Raw genomic sequence first — 19,128 nt, 5'->3', positions numbered from 1 at the left:
AGTGGGCGGGGGGGGGGGGGGGAGCCAGAAAGAGTGAAGGGGATGGACTGGCGTCCTTTTCCATAAGATTCTTCCTCAGGTGTATGTCTCTGGTGGCACTAAAACGAAATAAAAGATACCAATACTCTACAAAACTAGAAAATTCAAGGGAATAGATCCCTTAAAGTTATGAAAAACCAAACCCACCAAAGTCCTTTATGCTCCTCCTATTGTTATGTAGCTGCTCCAACTGCAGGCAAAGAAAATAATGTGGCTATACAAGGCTCCCCTTTGAGACCCCAACTATGGAGTGACAGCAAGCATCTTTCAGAAAAGACACAGTTCTCAATGTCCAGCTCTACCTTAGCGGTACTCCCCAGAGAGGTCACCCATGAGGGGGCGTGCGCGTGCTGGACCCAAGCCTCCCTGCACTACAGCTTTCAAGATCATTCTTTTCAGTAGCTTGCTGGCAGGGTCAGCAGAATGCCATCTACCCTGATGGCCTGATGTTCTGCTCACATATAAACCTGTGGGTTTAAGCCCTGGAGTGAGAAGCCACTGTTGCTCTGAGGAGTTTCTGCCCTCCCAAAAGCCTTCTGCGGCAGCTTTACTTCCATGAACAGAATGAGGCGTCTTTGCCTTTTCCTTGCTTCTGAGATAGACATTAGGCACTGCAGTCCAAATCTCGCCTTCCCCACAAAGCCTTTCCTGATGCCCATTTCAATTTTCAAAACCCATCCCCTCCAAGAAAGATTCAAAACTCGCACTGATTTCAGACATTTCTCTGAGGTGGCTTCCAATAATTAAAACAAAAGCAATAAGCCACAACAACAAATCAACAGATAAAGGAAAGCAGCCACATAAACACAAATGGCCAGCAGTCGAGGAGAAAAGGAACAATAATAACACACAATGTGATGCAGGGAAGCTGCTATAATTGACACAAAACTTAGTTGTGAGCTTTTTAGCACTACAAAGAGGGAAACGCGCAATTACCTAGATTTAATGAAAGGAAACAGAAAAGGTTCACCTCCCCAGGACTGTCCTACCTGACAATCCTGCCACTTCACTCCCTCCCACAACTACACCTATCCTTGGACAAAGAGATCCCCGGGCATTGTTTTCTCTTTCTTAACTTCACCCCTGCCTCCCTTCTGCCTGGAATGCTCTTTTGCCTTCACTTACCCAGCTGGTACTCCTAGTCTCCCTTGCTGGAAAGCTTGCACAGACCCTCCTTCCGAAGCTCCCCCCACTTGCTTTAAGAGCAACATGTGCTTTGCGCTAACACAGCTCTCATCATGCTACCTAATAACTGTTTAGCTGTCTGTGTTCCCCACTGGGCTGATTGTATTTTAATATATTTAAATGAATGAATATGAAAAGGCTACTGAATCACATAATGGATAATTGTTGGACAGCAGTTTTATAAAAATGCAGAGACATCCTACATACGGTCATTTTTCGTGCAGTGAACAACTGGCAATTACCCAAAGTTGTCTCATATTGTTAGTTGGGGAAACAAGATTCCCTTGCTTTAAAAAGATAACTAACCGCATTCCCTGAGAATAAGGACGGTGTCTTATCTTCTCAGTTCAGTTCAGTTCAATAAACATTTATTGAGTACCAGTCATTATGCTAAGTGCAGGAGAAACAGTGATGAATAAGACATAGTCTTGTTCCTCTTAAAGTTTACAGACCTGGCTGGGGAGACATAACACACGTGGATAAGTAGTCAGCAAAGGAGCTTGGTCCAATCCTGATCAAGGATGCCAGGGAAGACTTTCTACAGGCAGCAATGCCTAAGATGAATCTAAGGATAAGTTTGTCCAGTAAAGGGACATTCCAAGCAGGTGGGAAAATGCAAGAAAGGCATGTTAGGCAACAAATGACATGATGTGTGTATGGAGACCAAACAGGTTTATCGTTTATGGGAGTGTAAAATATAACCAGGAAGGTATATGGGGATTCCCATGAAGCTAATGGAGTATGCAGGATCCAGATCGTACAGGGCCTTGTAGGCAATGTTAAGGAAATTAGATTTTAACCTATAGGTGATGAGCAGCCACTGAAGACAGGAACATTGATTTTTGTTGTAAATAAATTACTTTGAAAGTAGTGTTGTGAATGGATTGGGGGTGGGGGTTGCTGGTCTCGGAATGAGAAAATCAGTCTGTAAGCTTTTGTGACATTTCAGAAAATACATGATTAAGGTTTATAAATGGTTTTAAATAGCCAAGTAATAATGGTGCTTCCCTTTTCCTCTCATAAATCACCCTAGAGCAACAAGGAAAACAAGAAATAAAAATACAAACTCAATACTCAATGAAAATATAACCCTGAAACACAATATATGTGGAAGCCAAATTCAGTGAAGAACAAACAGAGTACCGACAGGCACCAGGGCAGAAAATGCCTACAGCTACAAATCTTAGATCAAGCTAGAGAAATAGCATTCTCCAAAGATGACATTTCCCAAGGAGCAAAACTAACAATCAATTATTTGGAACCTAGGGACTGTGGCCCAGGAATTGGCAGTTTATTTATTCTTAGAGCTGACTAATGACAAGAAGTTGGAGAGGTGTGGCTGGATGAAGAAGTAGCCAGGTGGTTTTACCTTTTGTAAAGAACTCATTCACAGACAAACTATCTTTAGTTATATGGAACCTCACTGAGAAACAAAGAAGATTCTTGTTAAGCTGAAAGAGTTCTGGTCTGTCACCAAGAAGAATCTCCTCAAATAGTCCAGAAGAGCTCATGTCATAAAAAAAATGAATAATGGTTAAGAACCTAAAGATAAAAGAAAATATTGCAGGGATTATAAAATACTATGGCAAAATGAGAGAGAAAGGGACAGAAAAAACAGCAGACTCAGAAAATAAATCTGCTTCCAGGAAGCAAATGAAAATTGTGCCCATACTGCTATGATTAAAAATAGCCTGTATGATGAGGAGATTACCTCTGTAAGAGAAGACTTCAAAGTAGAAATACAAGAGCTAAGAATAGATACGTTGGGACAACAAAAGTGATAAAATATAAGCTGGCAAAGTTCAGAAAATAAGTTCAACAAGAGCAGCAAAAAAATATAAAAAAGAGCCTGGACACTGCCAAATACTTGTTCAGGGATAATGTGGGTAAGACTTTCCAGTATTTTTTTTTAATGTTTATTTATTATTGAGAGACAGAGAGAGACAGAGCATGAGCAGGGGAGGGGCAGAGGGAGAGAAGGAGACACACAATCTGAAGCAGGTTCTAGGCTCTGAGCTGGCAGCACAGAGCTTGATGCAGGGCTCAAACTCACAAACTGTGAGATCATGACCTGAGCGAAAGCCAGACACTTAACTGACTGAGCCAACCAGGCGCTCTTTTTTTTGTTTTTTGTTTTTTTAATATCACTTTGCTCAGTGAGTTAAAACTGATTAGAAGGGAAAAAAAAATAATGACTCTCCTTTGATTTTCCTGTCTACTGCACACATCCTAAATGTCCTGGAGAAAGAGAACCAAAATAATTAAACTGAAATAAAATATATGTTTCAAAATATAAGCAACAGAAAGTTCTGAGATATTAAAAAGGAAGGAGAAATTGAACCAACTGAATGAGACTTACATTTCAGGAAAAGAAACTCACACAGTATGATCAACCACAGAACATACATTAACAAAGCAAATAGTATTAAAAATAAATATTTTTTAAAAGGACTTTTAGGTATCAAGGGGGAAAAAATTAAGATACCCAAAAGGGAAATATCAGACTGGCCTGACACAGTGACATTCAGTAAGTTAATGGAGCAAAGTTATCATGGAAAGCAAATAATACATGCATTTTATAGCTTAAAAAAGGAAATTAAACCTTTTCCCTAAAGAGGGAAACTGTTTACAATATTCAAGAATTCACCTTTTTTGTGGGATGCCTGGGTGGCTAAGTCAGTTAAGCATCTGACTCTTGATTTTGTCTCAGGTTATGGTCTCACTGTTCATGAGATGGAGCCCCACATTGGGCTCTGTGTTGTCAGCTGCTTGGGATTCTCTCTTTCCCTCTCTATCTGCCCCTCCCCTTCTCACACTTTCTCTCTCTCTCCCTCTTTCTCTCTCACAAAATAAATAAACATTTTTTTAAAAGAATTTACCTTTCTTGAAGACATTACTAAAGGACAAATTTCAGGGGCACCTGGGTGGCTCAGTCAATTAAGTGTCCGACTTCAGCTCAGGTTTGAGTTGGAGCCTCACATTGGGCTCTGTGCTGACAGCTAAGAGCCTGGAGCCTGCTTCAGATTTTGTGTGTCTCTCTCTCTCTGCCACTGCCCTTCTCATGCTCTCTCTCTCTCTCTCTCTCTCTCTCTCTCTCTCTCTCTCTCTCGTTCTCTCTCTCAAAAATTAATTTAAAAAATTAAAAAAAAAAAAAGAAAAACTGAAGGACAAACTTCAGACAACCAAGAAAAAAATGCAAAAACTACAGAAAGGAACTAGATTTACCCATATAACTAAGATCTAAATAAATGCAGGAATGATCATTCACAGCAGAATGTAAATGCTCTGAATGATTTAATTAACAAAACTAGAATTGGATACAGGTTATAAACACAGGCTAGTTTTTCTACCTTTGTTCAACAGTACTTCGTAAAATATTTAAGTCTAAGAGAATTATATTTGAACATAGAAAAGCAAACAAAGAGATAATATGACCAACCCAAAACAGGTGGTGAAGGAATCTAAGAGAGAGGGGAGGAAAGAGAAATGTATGGAAATTGTATCACGGCTCACAAAAGGAAATCAATAGATATTATCCAGAAATAGAAGATTTGCTGTTATATTCATAAAGCTAAGTAGCTAGAACAAATATTCAAAATTATCAAAGAAACCCAGAGGCAGGAAAGCAGGAAAAGAGATCATATAATGACTTTTTTAAAAAAGAAGCAATTTTAACTAAAAGCTAAGCATACACTGTCAGAAAGAAGACACATCTATCATACTGATCAATGCATAAGGCCAAACTCACCTATGAGAAGGAAAGGACTCATTAAATACTGATGGCCAAACAATACACAACTATACCTTCAGTATGAGCAGCGGTTCATATGTAACCCACTCACATTCTTTTACCTTATTTTAAATTTAGCCAGTTGATAGTTGCAAATAATAGCATTTAATCTGTGTTTGGTGGTTGATGAAATTCCATGCTTTTCTCAAGAGTATTGGCCTTTTGCATTATTTGGGGCATTGTTATTCCATTGCTTCCCATCTCTCTCATAGTTTTCTTTTTAAAAATCTGAAAACAGCCTTCAAGGTCCTGGAATCTAATACCCTTGGTCTTTCTGTGGTTATCTCTAAACTCTGTTTCTAGGTCTCATTTACTCCCTCCTTCTCATCTCCCTAATATTAGAGTGCCCTCTGCCCTAGTCTATGAGTTCTTTCTCTTTTCTGTCTATATTTATTCCCTTGATGACTTCAATTTTGCAACTCAAAAGTGACATCAACATGCTGACATGCTTCCAACTTATATCCTCAGCCCTGGTTTTCCCAATACCTCTGCTCCTAAAGCCAGCCTCAAATCTCTACCTGTTCCCGACACATCGCCATGTGGGGCTCAAGAAAGTATAGGGCCTAACACACCTGGCTCCACGTGCCCATCTGACTGCTGACTCCTGCCACCCTCTTCTGGTTCACCACTCACCAAATGAGACTTTTTCAGGTCATCTTAAAAAAAAAAAATAGTAGTATCTACAGATGTCTAACATTCACATTCCTCATTAATTTTCATCTAAGACATTATCATCATCTAATATATTTGGTAGATAGATGAATAGATGATAGCACAAGATAGAAAGAGAGCAACATTTACAGAGCACTGTATTTGTGTTTTACAAATGTAATTAACAAACAGAATCTGCCCAGCAACCAATAAACTAAGTACTCAATTGTCCTCTTTTTACAGATAAGTCAAATGAAGTATAGCTCAAGACCACCCAGCTAAAGTGTGGCCTGCCAAGGCTGGGATCAATGCTGGCCATTGGACTCAAAACCACAGCATCTCAACCACTAATGTTTCACAGGCTTTTCATACCTATGTATATATGGATGTATATATTATATACATATTTTCCCATGTCTTACATTGGAATATAAATACCACTTGGGCAGGAATTTTATTATGTTCACTGTCTTAACCCCAGCTCCTAGAACAGGGGCCTGAAACGTAGCAGGCTGTCAATAAAATTTTATTGACTAACGGGAACTCCTATCTCTTTCAAACAAAATAAAAATTGATGCTTATCAAAGAAAAAACTTTTGCTGGCTTGCAGTACAATAATAATAAAAAGATACTTCAGAATAGTTAGGGAAAAAATCTGGATGTCTGCCGGCAGAGTTACAGAAAACTTTATGCAATAAAAGGAAAAATGAATTTTAAAAAATCTGAACATTTAAAATTCTAAGTCATGTTTCCCAGAAATGGTCCTGTCATGTTCATCATTATATGCAGTATTAGCATTAAGGAAAGGGCAATAAGATTGGTAAATTCATAAATCATCTCTGTGCTTCTACCTTGAAAAAATTAAATAGAGATAAAGAAATAATAAAGCCTTAAACTGGGACCATGGGAATGGAATGAAAAACAAAAAACCATCTGAGACTAAGGGTGATATTAGCAGGGACCTGGATTCACTGAATTTGTTGTCATAGACAGATTTCCAGGTTTCTACCTTGAGTGACCAGGTAGAGGGTAATGCCACCAATGCATCAGGATCAAGGCGGACATGTCGATTTTATTCTAGCTGTGGAACATCCAAGTTGAGATATCAAGATGACTATTAGACAAGGAGGTCTGCTTTCCAGGGCAGAGGTTATAGCTCTCTGGCTTGAGATTCATCAGAACATGGAGACAGTACTTAAGACCCAAGACGGTATATACTGGGTGCAAAGAGAAGCAGGCCAAGGGCAAGAGTTAGGGAGAGCCAGAGTCATGCCTAATACTTTGTTGACTTTACTTTGCATTGTATGTGTTCAATAAATATTCATGAATAAGGCAATAATAGTGCTAATGACCTGCCAAGATTTAGACAAAAATATTCTGAGATTCTGGCTTTTACACAAACTTAGACACAGGGATTTTCTGGAGCCACACAGACCTCTCTTTCCCTCCCTTTTTCAAGCTGGTTGTTGAGTGGATGGCTACATGTCATGTGTTTCAGACCTCAAAAGTCTACACAACTGATTTTTAAAAAGAAGTGACTCCTACATCTACAATCTATCAGTAAGACAAGTAGTCACTGAGCACCCTGGATTTTCAAAGGCTTTCTGTTAGGGCCAAGGATGAGGAGAAAAATTCGTGTATAAAGTATTGTCCCTATCCTCAGATAGTATAAAATGCAATTTGGAAAGACGAAGACAAATCCACTAATATTTAAGTAACAATTCCTAATAGCCCATGTGCTAAGGGAATAGCAGACAAGAACAGCTGCAGTGGTTCAGAGGAAGAGAGGCATACCCAGCTCCCGGGAAATGGGGCTAATCTGGACCAAAGAAACAGGAGTGAGGCAGAGAAAGTCATTCAGGTGCATAGGTCTGAGTAAACTCAGGAGAGTCTAAAGATCAAGGTTCCTATAGGAAACAGCCTGCAAACACAACTGGCAGCAAAAGGGTGGGAAAGCAGAGTGGGAGAAATCAAAGCTGCTCTCAAAGGTCAAGTATGATTACACACACTCATAGACAGACAGACACACACACACACACACACACACACACACACACACACACACACACTGTAAGTCACTCTGGAGCAGAAGCATCACCTTTTCTTTTTCCTCATTTTTGTTCTTCTTTGCATCTCCTTCCAGTGAAACTCAACACCTAAAACAGGGCTTCCCTTTCCTGCCTAAAAATGTGAGTCACATCTAGTTTTCTCCGTGAGTCAGAGCTCTTGGGAGTGAAGGATTTCTGGACTCAGGACATATCAGGGAGTGGTCAGCACTGTAAAGGGAGGGCAAGATTTAGGGAGCTCTACATTTTTCTAGAAAGAAAATCCTAAAGATGCTTCATTTCTTGGGGATTCTCACTCCCAAATGAGACCGGTCACTTTGGACAGCAATGGATCATGGCTTTGATAAACTACTGAAAGTCAGATCCATTGGAGATGTGGCTCTAAGAAACTTCCAAGCCCTAGTCTAAATCCTGGTCATTTTAAGATCCTTTTGGTATAATAAAATAGCAACCCAGCTGAGGATTCAGTGGGCCACTAAAGACCCCATCCGTGATACTGACCCATAACATCTTCATCTTTCACCAGAAGTCCTGGATCCCCCAGAGAATGGGTCACCAAAGCAGAGACTCACCCCAGCTCCACACGTTCACAACCTCGGGAATGCTGCCCTCATTTTCCTGACTTCACCTAAGCACCCCCACCTCTACCACTGAATGCATTTTCTGGACTCACCTGAATGAAGATATATTCATCCTGAACAACCAGGGAACTGATGTCAATGGAGCGGACAAAAGGCCCACTCCGAGTGGTCTCAGCACATTCCTGGATCCTGCAGGTGAGGTAGTGAGCATCTGAAATGGGAGAGCGACACTTAGACGCAAAGAGAAATGGTGACAAAGCTCTCATCACTACACAAGGCTCTACCCCATGGGAAATCAGTGACACAGTTCAAAGCAACGAGATTTCATTCTTGTTCACAAAATTTGTAATAATTATTAAAAATGGCAATATCTAGATGAGGCAAAGGAGTGGAAGAAAGAGTTAATCTTACATCCTACTGACAAAAGGGTAAACTGGTATAGATTTTTGGAAGAACCAATTTGAAATATCAGAATTTTAAATGTGCATATATTATACCAGCAATTCTAACGCAAGGAATGTCTTCTGGAGAAACACTCGTATATTTTCCCAAAGAGTCAGGAGCAAAGATGCTCACTGGGGTATTGTTCATAGCAGTGAAAAATCAGAAACAGGCTAAAGGTCCCTGAACATGTCAATGAACTAAGGTACACATATTACAGAATGCTATGCTATAATTAAAAAAAATAACTAGAGGGGTGCCTGGGTGGCTCAGTCACTTAAGCAACCAATTCTTGATTTCGGCTTAGGTCATGAGCTTATAGTTCATGAGTTCAAGTCCTGAATGGGGCTCTGTGCTGTCAGCACAGAGCCTGCTTCAGATCCTCTGTCTCCTATCTCTAACCCTCCCCCCATCATGTGCACACTCTCTCTCTCAAAACTAAACATTAAAAAATATTAAGTAGATATGGACACATCCACATCCTGATTTCTCTAGAATCCTTGTTCCTTTTCAAATAACCTTTGAAAAAATTACTTGGCAGTATGGTAGTATGGTATTATGTCCCCCCAAAACCTTGCCTTTATAAATGTATAGGTTTGTGCCACAGTGCAAAGAAAAAGTTTTAAAGGAACCCATAAAAATTAGCTATGATTACTTTTGGGTGAAAAGAATGGAAATAGTGTTGAAGTGAGACCTTTCTTTCCATATTATATACATTTTTATTATTTTTACAATAAGAATGTATTCACCTATTACTTGTATAAAACCTATAAATACTCTATAATTACTTGTAAAATCTTCGAAAGATCTCAGCAGGTCAAGAGCCCCTCAAGCAAACCAGGAACATGACAGCAGAAGCTGTTGCTGAATGGGAAAATCTCTGACTCTAAAATGCATCCCAATTATGACCATAGGGTCATCCAAGAAAGATAATTTATTCAGTTATTTGTTACTGGGGAAAAACTACAGGTAAGTCTCTGTAAAGAAACCTGTGTATATATGTGCTTTTATTTTTAAAAAAAAAAAGTTTATTTATTTATTTTTGAGATGGTGGGGAGGGGCAACGAGGGCAGGAAAGAGAGAGAATCCCAGGTAGGCTCCGTGCTGTGAGCACAGAGCCCAGTGCAGGGCCCAAATCCACAAACCATGAGATCATGACCTGAGCCAAAACCAAGAGTCAGACACTTAACTGACTGAGCCACCCAGGTGTCCCCGTACATTTGCTTTTAAAATGGTTATAATTGGGGGACCTGGGTGGCTCAGTCGGTTAAGCAACCGACCTTGGCTCAGAACATGATCTTGTGATTTGTGAGTTGAAGCCCTGCATTGGGCTCTGTGCTGACAGCTCAGAGCCTGGAGCCTGCTTTGGATTCCATGTCTCCCTCTCTCTCTCTACCCCTCTCCTGCTCACACACTGTCTCTGTCTCCCAAGAATAAATACACATTTAAAAAAACCTAAATAAATAATAAAGTGGTTATAACTGAATAGTACTTGAAAGTAGTAAGTGGGGAAAATGAGAAGTAGGAGTGATTTCAGTATTAAAAGTAGAGAAGTCTTTGTTATCACCTAAAACCATGTTCATTACTACATGTATCTAATGCAATTGCTCCCTTGAATGTGTGCACAGGTGTCACGGGTGACAGGGAAGGGGAGCCTGCAGCCAGCGGAGATAAAGGTAAACAGGTTAAATAAGAAAAAAGCTAATTGAGTAAAACATGAATACGTTTAATTATCCCTGTTTATCTTTTTTTTTTTAAGTTTATTTATTTACTTTGAGAGAGGGAGTGCATGAGCAGGGGAGGAGCAGAGAGAGAGGGTGACCAAGAATCCCAAGCAGGCTCTGCACGGTCAGCACAGAGCCTGACATGGGGCTCAGTCTCATGAAGCATGAGATCATGACCTGAGCCGCGATCAAAAGTTGGACGCTTAACAGACTGAGCCACCCAGGCACCCCTCCCTGTTTATCATTAATTAACTAATTTACTGATGGCTTCAACAAGTTTTTCTGGTGTGTGAACAATATACTGGGTATTGCTTAGGTACGAGGAATACAACAGCGAATGAGACAGAGGTTTTTGAATCAAAAGGACCTGCTGACTAGGAAGGGGCTTACTCATATTATTTGCAGCTAGCTATTCCACACATTTATGTATAAACATGATCCTAATGTAACAAACACATGTGGGTAAGAAATGAATTCATTATGTGCTACATCCCTACTTCCCGAACGTCCATAGCTGAACAAAGCCTATTTGCGCTGGTATTCTTAATCCAAACATGTCAAACATGGATCTCATTCTTTCCGTCAGCAGTCTTTTCACCCGCCCGTGAGCACAAGCCTCTTAACTTTTCTTTCCTCCATACGCCATGTAATCCAGTTGGTTCCCAGCCCCGACCATCCTGCCTCTGACATGCTTAGTCTCTCCTCTTCTCTCCACAAGCCCTGCCACTTGCCTGGGACAAGTCCTTCTCATCTGTGTGGCCTGTTGCATCCATTTCACGACTAGCCTCCATGTACATGATGGACTGGGAACTGGATGGACCCGAGGCAGGGAGCCAGAGTCATCTCTAAAACCTAAACCTGACCTAGTCTCTCCCGGCTTCAAAACAGTTCTGAGTGCCCTGGGACAAAGCCCAAACGTTGTTCTATAGCAGAAGGCTTTTAACAAGAAGCCGAATAAAATCAAGTGCCTAGGGAGGCAGACAAGTAACGTGTAAGAATAAAATGAGCTGGGTGAAGATGACAAACAGCAGTTGGCACACGGCCTCGGCGGCTGGGAGCACTCGGGAGCGGTGAGGACTGCAGTGAAATGGCCAACACTTGACTCTTCATGGAGGAGAAGCTCCTCAGTGTCTGTTCATCATTGGCACACAGGAGTAAGACGTTCTGTGTCTTATAATAAATCTAACTGTCTCTATTTTTTAAATGTGAAATTGCCTGATTTAAAAAAAAAAAAGGACACCTATTCTACATTTAAAATAGGGTGCGGGCCAAATCCATAAAGCCAAACAAAACAAGCCTACATCCAAACATGTCACCTGTTCTGTAATTTGGTCCCTACCTTCCTCTCCAGAGAAGAGACCTTCTTCCCCCTCTTCCCTGCCCCATTAGCAAACCCAGCTTGTTCACCGTTCTGTACGTACAGCCTGCCCTTGACTTCCTCTTTGTCTCTGCGCACACAGAAAGCTAAGAATGGCCTGGCTTTCCACTTCTGGGTGTGAGAGCGAGGGAAGGCCGAGAGCACAGGCTGTGCCGAGCAGCACATGGCCTGCCCACCAGGAATACTCTTGGACCCACAAAGCCTTAGTAATTTTCTCCCAGAATAAGGCACTAAAAGCCAGCGAAAAGCTGCAGTAAATACACATAAAGAAACCACAAGTGTTGACATGACAACCTGCTTCCTTCTTGCCAACCAGTGTCTCAGAAAGCTCCTTATACTGCTAATCAAAGGTACGCACAGGAGGACATCTGCTTATCCCCCGCCCCCCCACAGGCTCATTTTCTACTGTCTGTTTACTATTCACTCTCCCATTTGGACACTTTGGGAAAAAAAAAAAAAAGAATCAAGTGTATTCAAGGCCACCCCAAACAAAATCAAAACCTACCTAAACCTTGGCCCACAGCAGGTGAGCTCTTGTGCCAAACTCATCCTACTTCTTGGCTCTCCCCCTGCTTGCTACTGCCCAGCATGGAACGAAAGGTCCAATTTAACAGGAAAGCAGCACTGAAATGAGTTTTTCAAATCCACTTAAAATTCAGGGGACTTGCAGTCTTTAGCTGGACTCATATATTGGAAGTCTCAACGCTCTTTTTTTTCAAACATACAGAGACATGATAGTAAGTGCTAAGGTACCCACTGCCTGGTGAAAACTCAGAATAGAGAAAAAGGGGAGAGTCAATTACCGGGCAGGCCTGGCTACCAGATGGAAGTGACCGAGGGTGACAAGGCACTCAGGGTGTCAAAAGTGAGCAGGGGACACCAAGAGCCTCACATTTGCAAAAGTTCTCAGATTCGGGCTTTGGACGTTATCCTGAAATGAAGCTGGGTACAGTCATGGAGATTTAAAGATGAAACAGAAGGATATTCATCATTTAACTTGAATCCCAAACTAGGCTTCTAATACCTGTGGCCTTTTTATTTGCTTTTAGTAACACCAAACGCCTGATAAGATGGCAGGGGTCCAGAGCTCTTGAGCATAGTGTGGTATTTGAAAGCAAGGCCTCTGAAGTCAGATTGGGCTGTGTTCAAGTCCTGCACCTGTTACTTGCTTATCACCCTTGAGTAAGTAGCACGGCTCTTCATCTGTGAAATACCCGCAAGTTAGTATCTGCCTCCAGGGACTGTCATCAGTATTGAATAAGATTATGTATGAAAAATGCTTAACATATCATTGGATACATTTTAAGAGACTAATAGATGGTACCTCTTTCTTAATATGGAAAGAGAAGGAAGGGAATTTAACACTCTGCATCTCTCAGACCCTCCATTAATAACAGGTAATGTTTGTGGAGAGTCAAAAGACCATATCACAGGTCCTACTAGTAAAGTCATATTCCAAATTTATACCCCTGTTTAATTTCTTCAAGTACTTTGGGTGTGCAGATAACAAAAAAAAAAAAAAAATCTGAGCCTGAATAACCAAGGAGGACTTGAAGGAGAAGGCAGCCTTTGTGTGTAGACAAGATGGAGAAGTATATTATGTGAGAAGGAAATTCCTAAAAAGGGAGTGAAAACTGAACATGGCCTTTTAGGTAGGCAAAGCTCATGGAAGGCACTATATAATCACATGTTAATGGATTAGCTTTGATTAATCCATATTCTTAATCTTTTATTTACTATCCTTTCCTTTGAAATGTTCTCAAATGAAAAATCAGAAAGACCAGATTGAATGAAGAACTCATTTGGATATCCCTGTAAGAAAATTAGAAAGTGATTTCCCTAGGGGTTGAGAGGCAATCATTACCCTGATGATTAACGTATTTCTAAATGTCAAATGTCTTCCTAATGTATTTTGAAGAGGTGGTGTAGTCACTGTTCCACTTACAAAAGCTAAAAGTCAAAGGCTTTGTTCCCTGCACTGTCAATAGAGGGATCTACTCATTAACCTTAGAAATATCTGGCTCAATTTAACTAGTTCTACTGCTGGAAGACCCCTTAGGGAAGATAAGAACATCTCCCTAGTGAGTCCGACCTTCACGCCTTCTCACTTAGCAGATATTGGGCTAAAGGTCTCATATAGCAAGAAGGGGTGGTCTCAGACTGACTGATTCATTCCTTTTTGCACTGGGTCAAGGAGTATAGTGAAGCTTCAAGTGTCAGGCACTCAGAGAACTTCCAGGAACCAGAGAACATTCTCAGAAGAATCACAGACCAGTGAGGAAAATGGGATATTCACAAGTGAACATGCCTTGGGGTTTGCGCTGGACAGAGGAAGATCTGAGAACTGGAGAATATAGACAGAGAGTATGAAGGAGATTATCTGACATCCTTAGCATTCTTTTATTCCTAAGGAGATATATTTTTGCCAGAATTTCTGTAAGGCTTAGGGAGGCAGTCTCTAACTTCCCCATCCAGCAAGGCAAGTTTCTCATCCATTTATATCCAGTGTTTCTTTCTCTGTCAAACCTTTCCAAAAGGGTCACCTCCTCAGAAGTAGGAATGAAGTCTTAGTTATCTTTGTTTGTCTCCTAAGCTAACTTTATAAAGTCCCAGTAAATGCTAGTTAAATTGAATTGAATGACATTAAAAAACCTAAACACTTTTGTTATGTTGAGTGATATTGTGACTTGTGGCAATGGTTTGCCTTTGAGATTACTAAATATTCAAACTATCCTAGCCATCATGCCTCTTACCACCTCGGAGAAAGAAACTTTCCTTGGATTCATTCAACTTCCATCCCTTTGGGTAATATACATGTTGTCAAAGTTTGAAAAAGTGAATTAAATTGTGAACAAAAAGCAAATCAGCTCCTCAGGTCCTCTCTTAGAGAAATACCCAGGAGCTATTTATTTTGAATAATAGCATTAACTCTCAGATGCAAACAAGTAAAAACCAGCAGATCCAAGAAACTATGAAAAGTTATTTAGTTTCCACAAGCCTCCTTTTCCTTGATTGAGGAGTGGGGCTAACCTGTGTGCAGGGCACCCACATGCTGGAAATGCCTACACAACCCTCCAGACATGGTAGGTACTGAAAACAAAATCAACAAATTGAAAAAGGTAGCTTACCTACCTTATTCCATTCCTGCCTACTGTGCTTATGGATTTAGAGTTTTTGTGAAACTTCTAATTACCCGAAGAAGAATTCTAATGTCTCCTGTTTTCTTATGGCATAGGGGGAATATGGCAGTTATAGAGATTTAGAAATCACAATGTCCTTGAATATCTTAGGACTCCTGGTACTGCATCCAGAGCTCTTTCCACTCCAATTGCCAAATAAACTGAGCCTGACTGAATATGATGACTAGATGATAACAATAGTGATGATGACAGTGATGATGACAATGATGATGATGACAGTGGTGATAATGATGATGGTGATAATGATGATGATGACAATGGCGATAAAAATGATGACAATGACGATGACAATGACAGTGATGACTAGATGACGATGATGATGATGATGACAATAACAAGAAGTAACATTGTTTGAAAAGTTTTTTTAAATATTTATTTACTTTTGAGAGAGACAGAGTGTAAGCAGGGGAGGAGCAGAGAGAGAGATGAAGACACAGAATCCAAAGTGGGCTCTAGGCTCTGAGCTGTCGACAAAAAGCTCAATGCGGGGCTTGAATTCACAGACCGCGACGTCATGACCCGATCCGAAGTCAGGGGCTTAACCGACTGAGCCACCGAGATGCCCCAAGAAGTAGTATTTTTGAATGCTCACTCTGTGTCTTCCGGTGTTGCAGAAGCTGTATGTATTAACTTATTTAGTTCCTGCAACAATCCAGTAAGGAGTTGCAATTACTAGCATCCCCATTTCATAGATGAGGAACCTGAGGCACAACAATTAAGTGATGTGCCTGAGTTCCACAGCTTCTAGGAAATGACAGAACCAGGATTAGAACACAGGCATATTAACAGCAGGACCAATGATCCCAACTATTATTTTTTTTTAATTATGGAAGGACAATCAGTCTGAGAATTAGACAAGAATCCATGTTCTGGTTCAGTCCTCATCCACAGCTATCTACGTGGCCTTGAGAAAGTTATTATATATTTTAGTACCTTTTTTTTAAAATTTTTTTTTCAACGTTTTTTATTTATTTTTGGGACAGGGAGAGACAGAGCATGAACGGGGGAGGGGCAGAGAGAGAGGGAGACACAGAATCGGAAACAGGCTCCAGGCTCCGAGCCATCAGCCCAGAGCCTGACGCGGGGCTTGAACTCACGGACTGCGAGATCGTGACCTGGCTGAAGTCGGACGCTTAACCGACTGTGCCACCCAGGCGCCCCGATATTTTAGTACTTTTTTGAAAGTGATGCAATTTCAAAGTACCTTTTCTATTTCAACTTAAAAAAAAAAAACACCAAACTTTGGAACGCTTTTAGCAAAGAAGATCCTATCTTTTCAATATAGAAAGTGAACTTTAGTGCACCATTTCTAGTTGAATGTAAGTCAAGAATTCAGCAGTCCCATTGGCTTAACTCCACACCCCATCCCCATCTTGCCTCTGAGTTCTTAGAACACTGCTAGAGCTCAGAGTTACACAGTTTAAAATTACTGAACTAGTCAATAATCCAAGGTTCTTTAAGAGCCAATATTCTATGTATCTAGAACCTGAAGTTTAGGCTATAGGGTTAATAGTTTTGCATTGGGTGCCAAGACCATTTGATTAGTTAGGATTCCCTGAGGTCTGTTAAGAAGTACTAGGCTTGGAGCACCTGGGTGGCTCAGTTGGTTAAGCATCTTTGCAGTTCACGAATTTGATCCCCATGTCAGGCTCTGCGCTGTCAGTACTGAACTTGCTTGGGATTCTCTCTCCTCTCTTTCTGCCCCTCCCCCCTCCCACTCCCTGGCTCACGCTTGCAAATGCACTTTCTCTCTCTCTCTCTCTCTCTCTCTCTCTCTCTCTCAAAATAAATAAACTCAAACATTTTTTTAAAAAGTACTAGGCTTCATCCTGACTTAGTGAGAAGGTGCGGTGATAGATTGATGGCAGGTGATGATGGCACCAGGACAAGAAATGGTGGCATATGTGCTACAGATTTTGATTCTAGAAATTTCAAATGTGTCTAGATGCTAAAGAGCTTCTGCCTGTATCCAGGTTCACTTACTATGGTATCCCTATGATACATCCAAATGGCTTATGCTTGAGAATTTCTAATGAAGAGAAACTCAGCACTTCACAAAATAGCCTTAGCCATTTTTGGATACCCTTAATTATTACTTTTCTGTTCACCAAACTGAAATCCTCCCCACTATAAATTTTACTCTGTAATAACACCTTTTTTAGTCCATTGATGAAAAAATGTTATAAAAATACTTCTTATATTTGTTAGTCATATATTATGATTACAATATGTATAGTTACATAACTATATATATACAGTTATATATTTTTTATAATATATAAAGCACTGGAAGAGAAGGGATCTAAGGTCAAACAGCTTCTAAATGGCAGAATTAATTCGCCAACTCAACTCTGAACTCTTATGGCATCAAGGTGATGAACTTTCTATTGATACTCAAATGTCTTTTGGATGGAGGATATGGGTGTGTATATGTGTGTATCTGAATATGTCTTGGGTCGGGTGTAGGGAGGATCACAGGGGACATTCTAAGAAAAATTATTTCTAGAAGACAATGGGAGAAAAAGTCATTTGAATCCTGAATTGTATGGAAGAAATGGGTTCACAATGATTTTAACCAAACTGGTTGGCTTTGCCCTGTTTAAACCCTGCCAGGGCAAGAGATAATTCAATGGCTTCAGCTTAATCTGGAAGTCTGACTCCCAAAAAGAAGGGCCAGGACTGGACCGGAGTGGAGATTCCTACATCAAAACAAGAACAGGGACTGGCTTACACTGGGTTTGCTCCCACGTGTGGGAGCCAGGTTGAGAAAGAGGGTGGTTAGTGTCACATACAGTACAGAAAAGCGATGCTCTGTGCTGATGTACCTGCTGTTCCTCCAGTCTAGAAGAGTGCCGTCCAATGGACATACAATGTAAGCCACAAACAACCTTTATGGATTTTCAGTAGCTACGCTAAAAAGTCTATAGAAAAGTGAAACGGATTGTAACACATTTTATTGAACCCCAAATATCCAAAGTATTATCATTTCATCATGTAGTCAACATAAAAATTATTAGTGAGCTATTTTCCATCATTTAATTCATAGTACATCTTTGAAACCTGGTGTATGTTTTGCACACATGGCACACCTCAATCTGGACAGCATGTTTCAAGTGCTCAGCAACCCCATGTGATGATGCAGCTACCACATTGGACAGCACCACTCTAGCATGACTTTCCTGACCCCCTTTCTACCATCCTCCCGGGGGAATCCAACTCATCTCCCAAGATGAAGCTTAACTATGGCCTCTTCTGTGCAGCCCTCAGTCACTCCTCAGCACTAGGGGTACCCTTCTCTTCTGTATAGAAGTTGTTTGTGTGACTTGTCAGGCATTTCTGCCCAGAGGCTACACACACACAATCATGGAAAGCTTAGTTGGCTTGTGCTCCATATCTGGCCTTGGAATCAGAACTGGCCCTTCTGTTCCTGATGGGATTAATTTGCCTCACCTACTTGAGCCAGACGAGGCTGGCCCCATGGAATAGACCAGGGAGGGAAGAGGTATATGCGGATGCCCAGGCTCCTAAGATTGTCAGATACAATAAGAGAAACAGAAAAAACAGCTCCCTCAGGACTGCACTTAGGCAAACTTGGCGACTAGCCCTAAATCACACATGAGTCATATATGCATCGCCCTGGTGGGAAGTTAGTTGGAAGTCTCATCTGAGTGCTGGGGGGACACTCTGCCCAGGACCCTCAAGTGGCACTCCAACTGGGCTGTTCACCGTGGGGCTTCCCCAGCCAAGAAGTTGGCTGTTGTGAGTACGTGATTTGACACAGTAAGCCTTCTTTGTTCTTCTCTATACTCTCTCCTTATTGTTACTACAACTGTTTAATTCTTCATATTCTCTTTCCTTTATAATTAATTTTTTCCTCCATGAAACCAAAAGTATGGCTATCATGAATTACTGTTATTCAGAACACCTTCCTTTTGGTTCCAACAGCACTTTCTTTGGGAGACTTAAATCAGACAATCGTGGGCTTTCAGCACATTATATCAAAATAACAATCTGCGTGTATATCTGCCTCTCCCCTAAAACTGTGGGCTGGCTAGTCAGGGCTGGCTGTGTCC

General features: G+C 40.9%; 1 protein-coding gene across 1 annotated transcript in view; it reads right to left on the bottom strand.

Moving 5' to 3' along the window:
* Positions 1-19,128, bottom strand: part of SORCS3 (sortilin related VPS10 domain containing receptor 3) — a 591,280-nt gene that overhangs the window by 136,129 nt on the left and 436,023 nt on the right. Inside the window, exon 7 of the mRNA XM_043597460.1 lies at positions 8,405-8,523. Within this exon, the coding sequence (XP_043453395.1) occupies positions 8,405-8,523 (119 nt within the window). The remainder of the gene's footprint in view (positions 1-8,404; positions 8,524-19,128) is intronic.

This window comes from Prionailurus bengalensis, chromosome D2 (genome assembly GCF_016509475.1).
Source record: "Prionailurus bengalensis isolate Pbe53 chromosome D2, Fcat_Pben_1.1_paternal_pri, whole genome shotgun sequence".
Taxonomy (NCBI): domain Eukaryota; kingdom Metazoa; phylum Chordata; class Mammalia; order Carnivora; family Felidae; genus Prionailurus; species Prionailurus bengalensis.
This window is presented reverse-complemented; position numbering and strand designations above follow the sequence as displayed.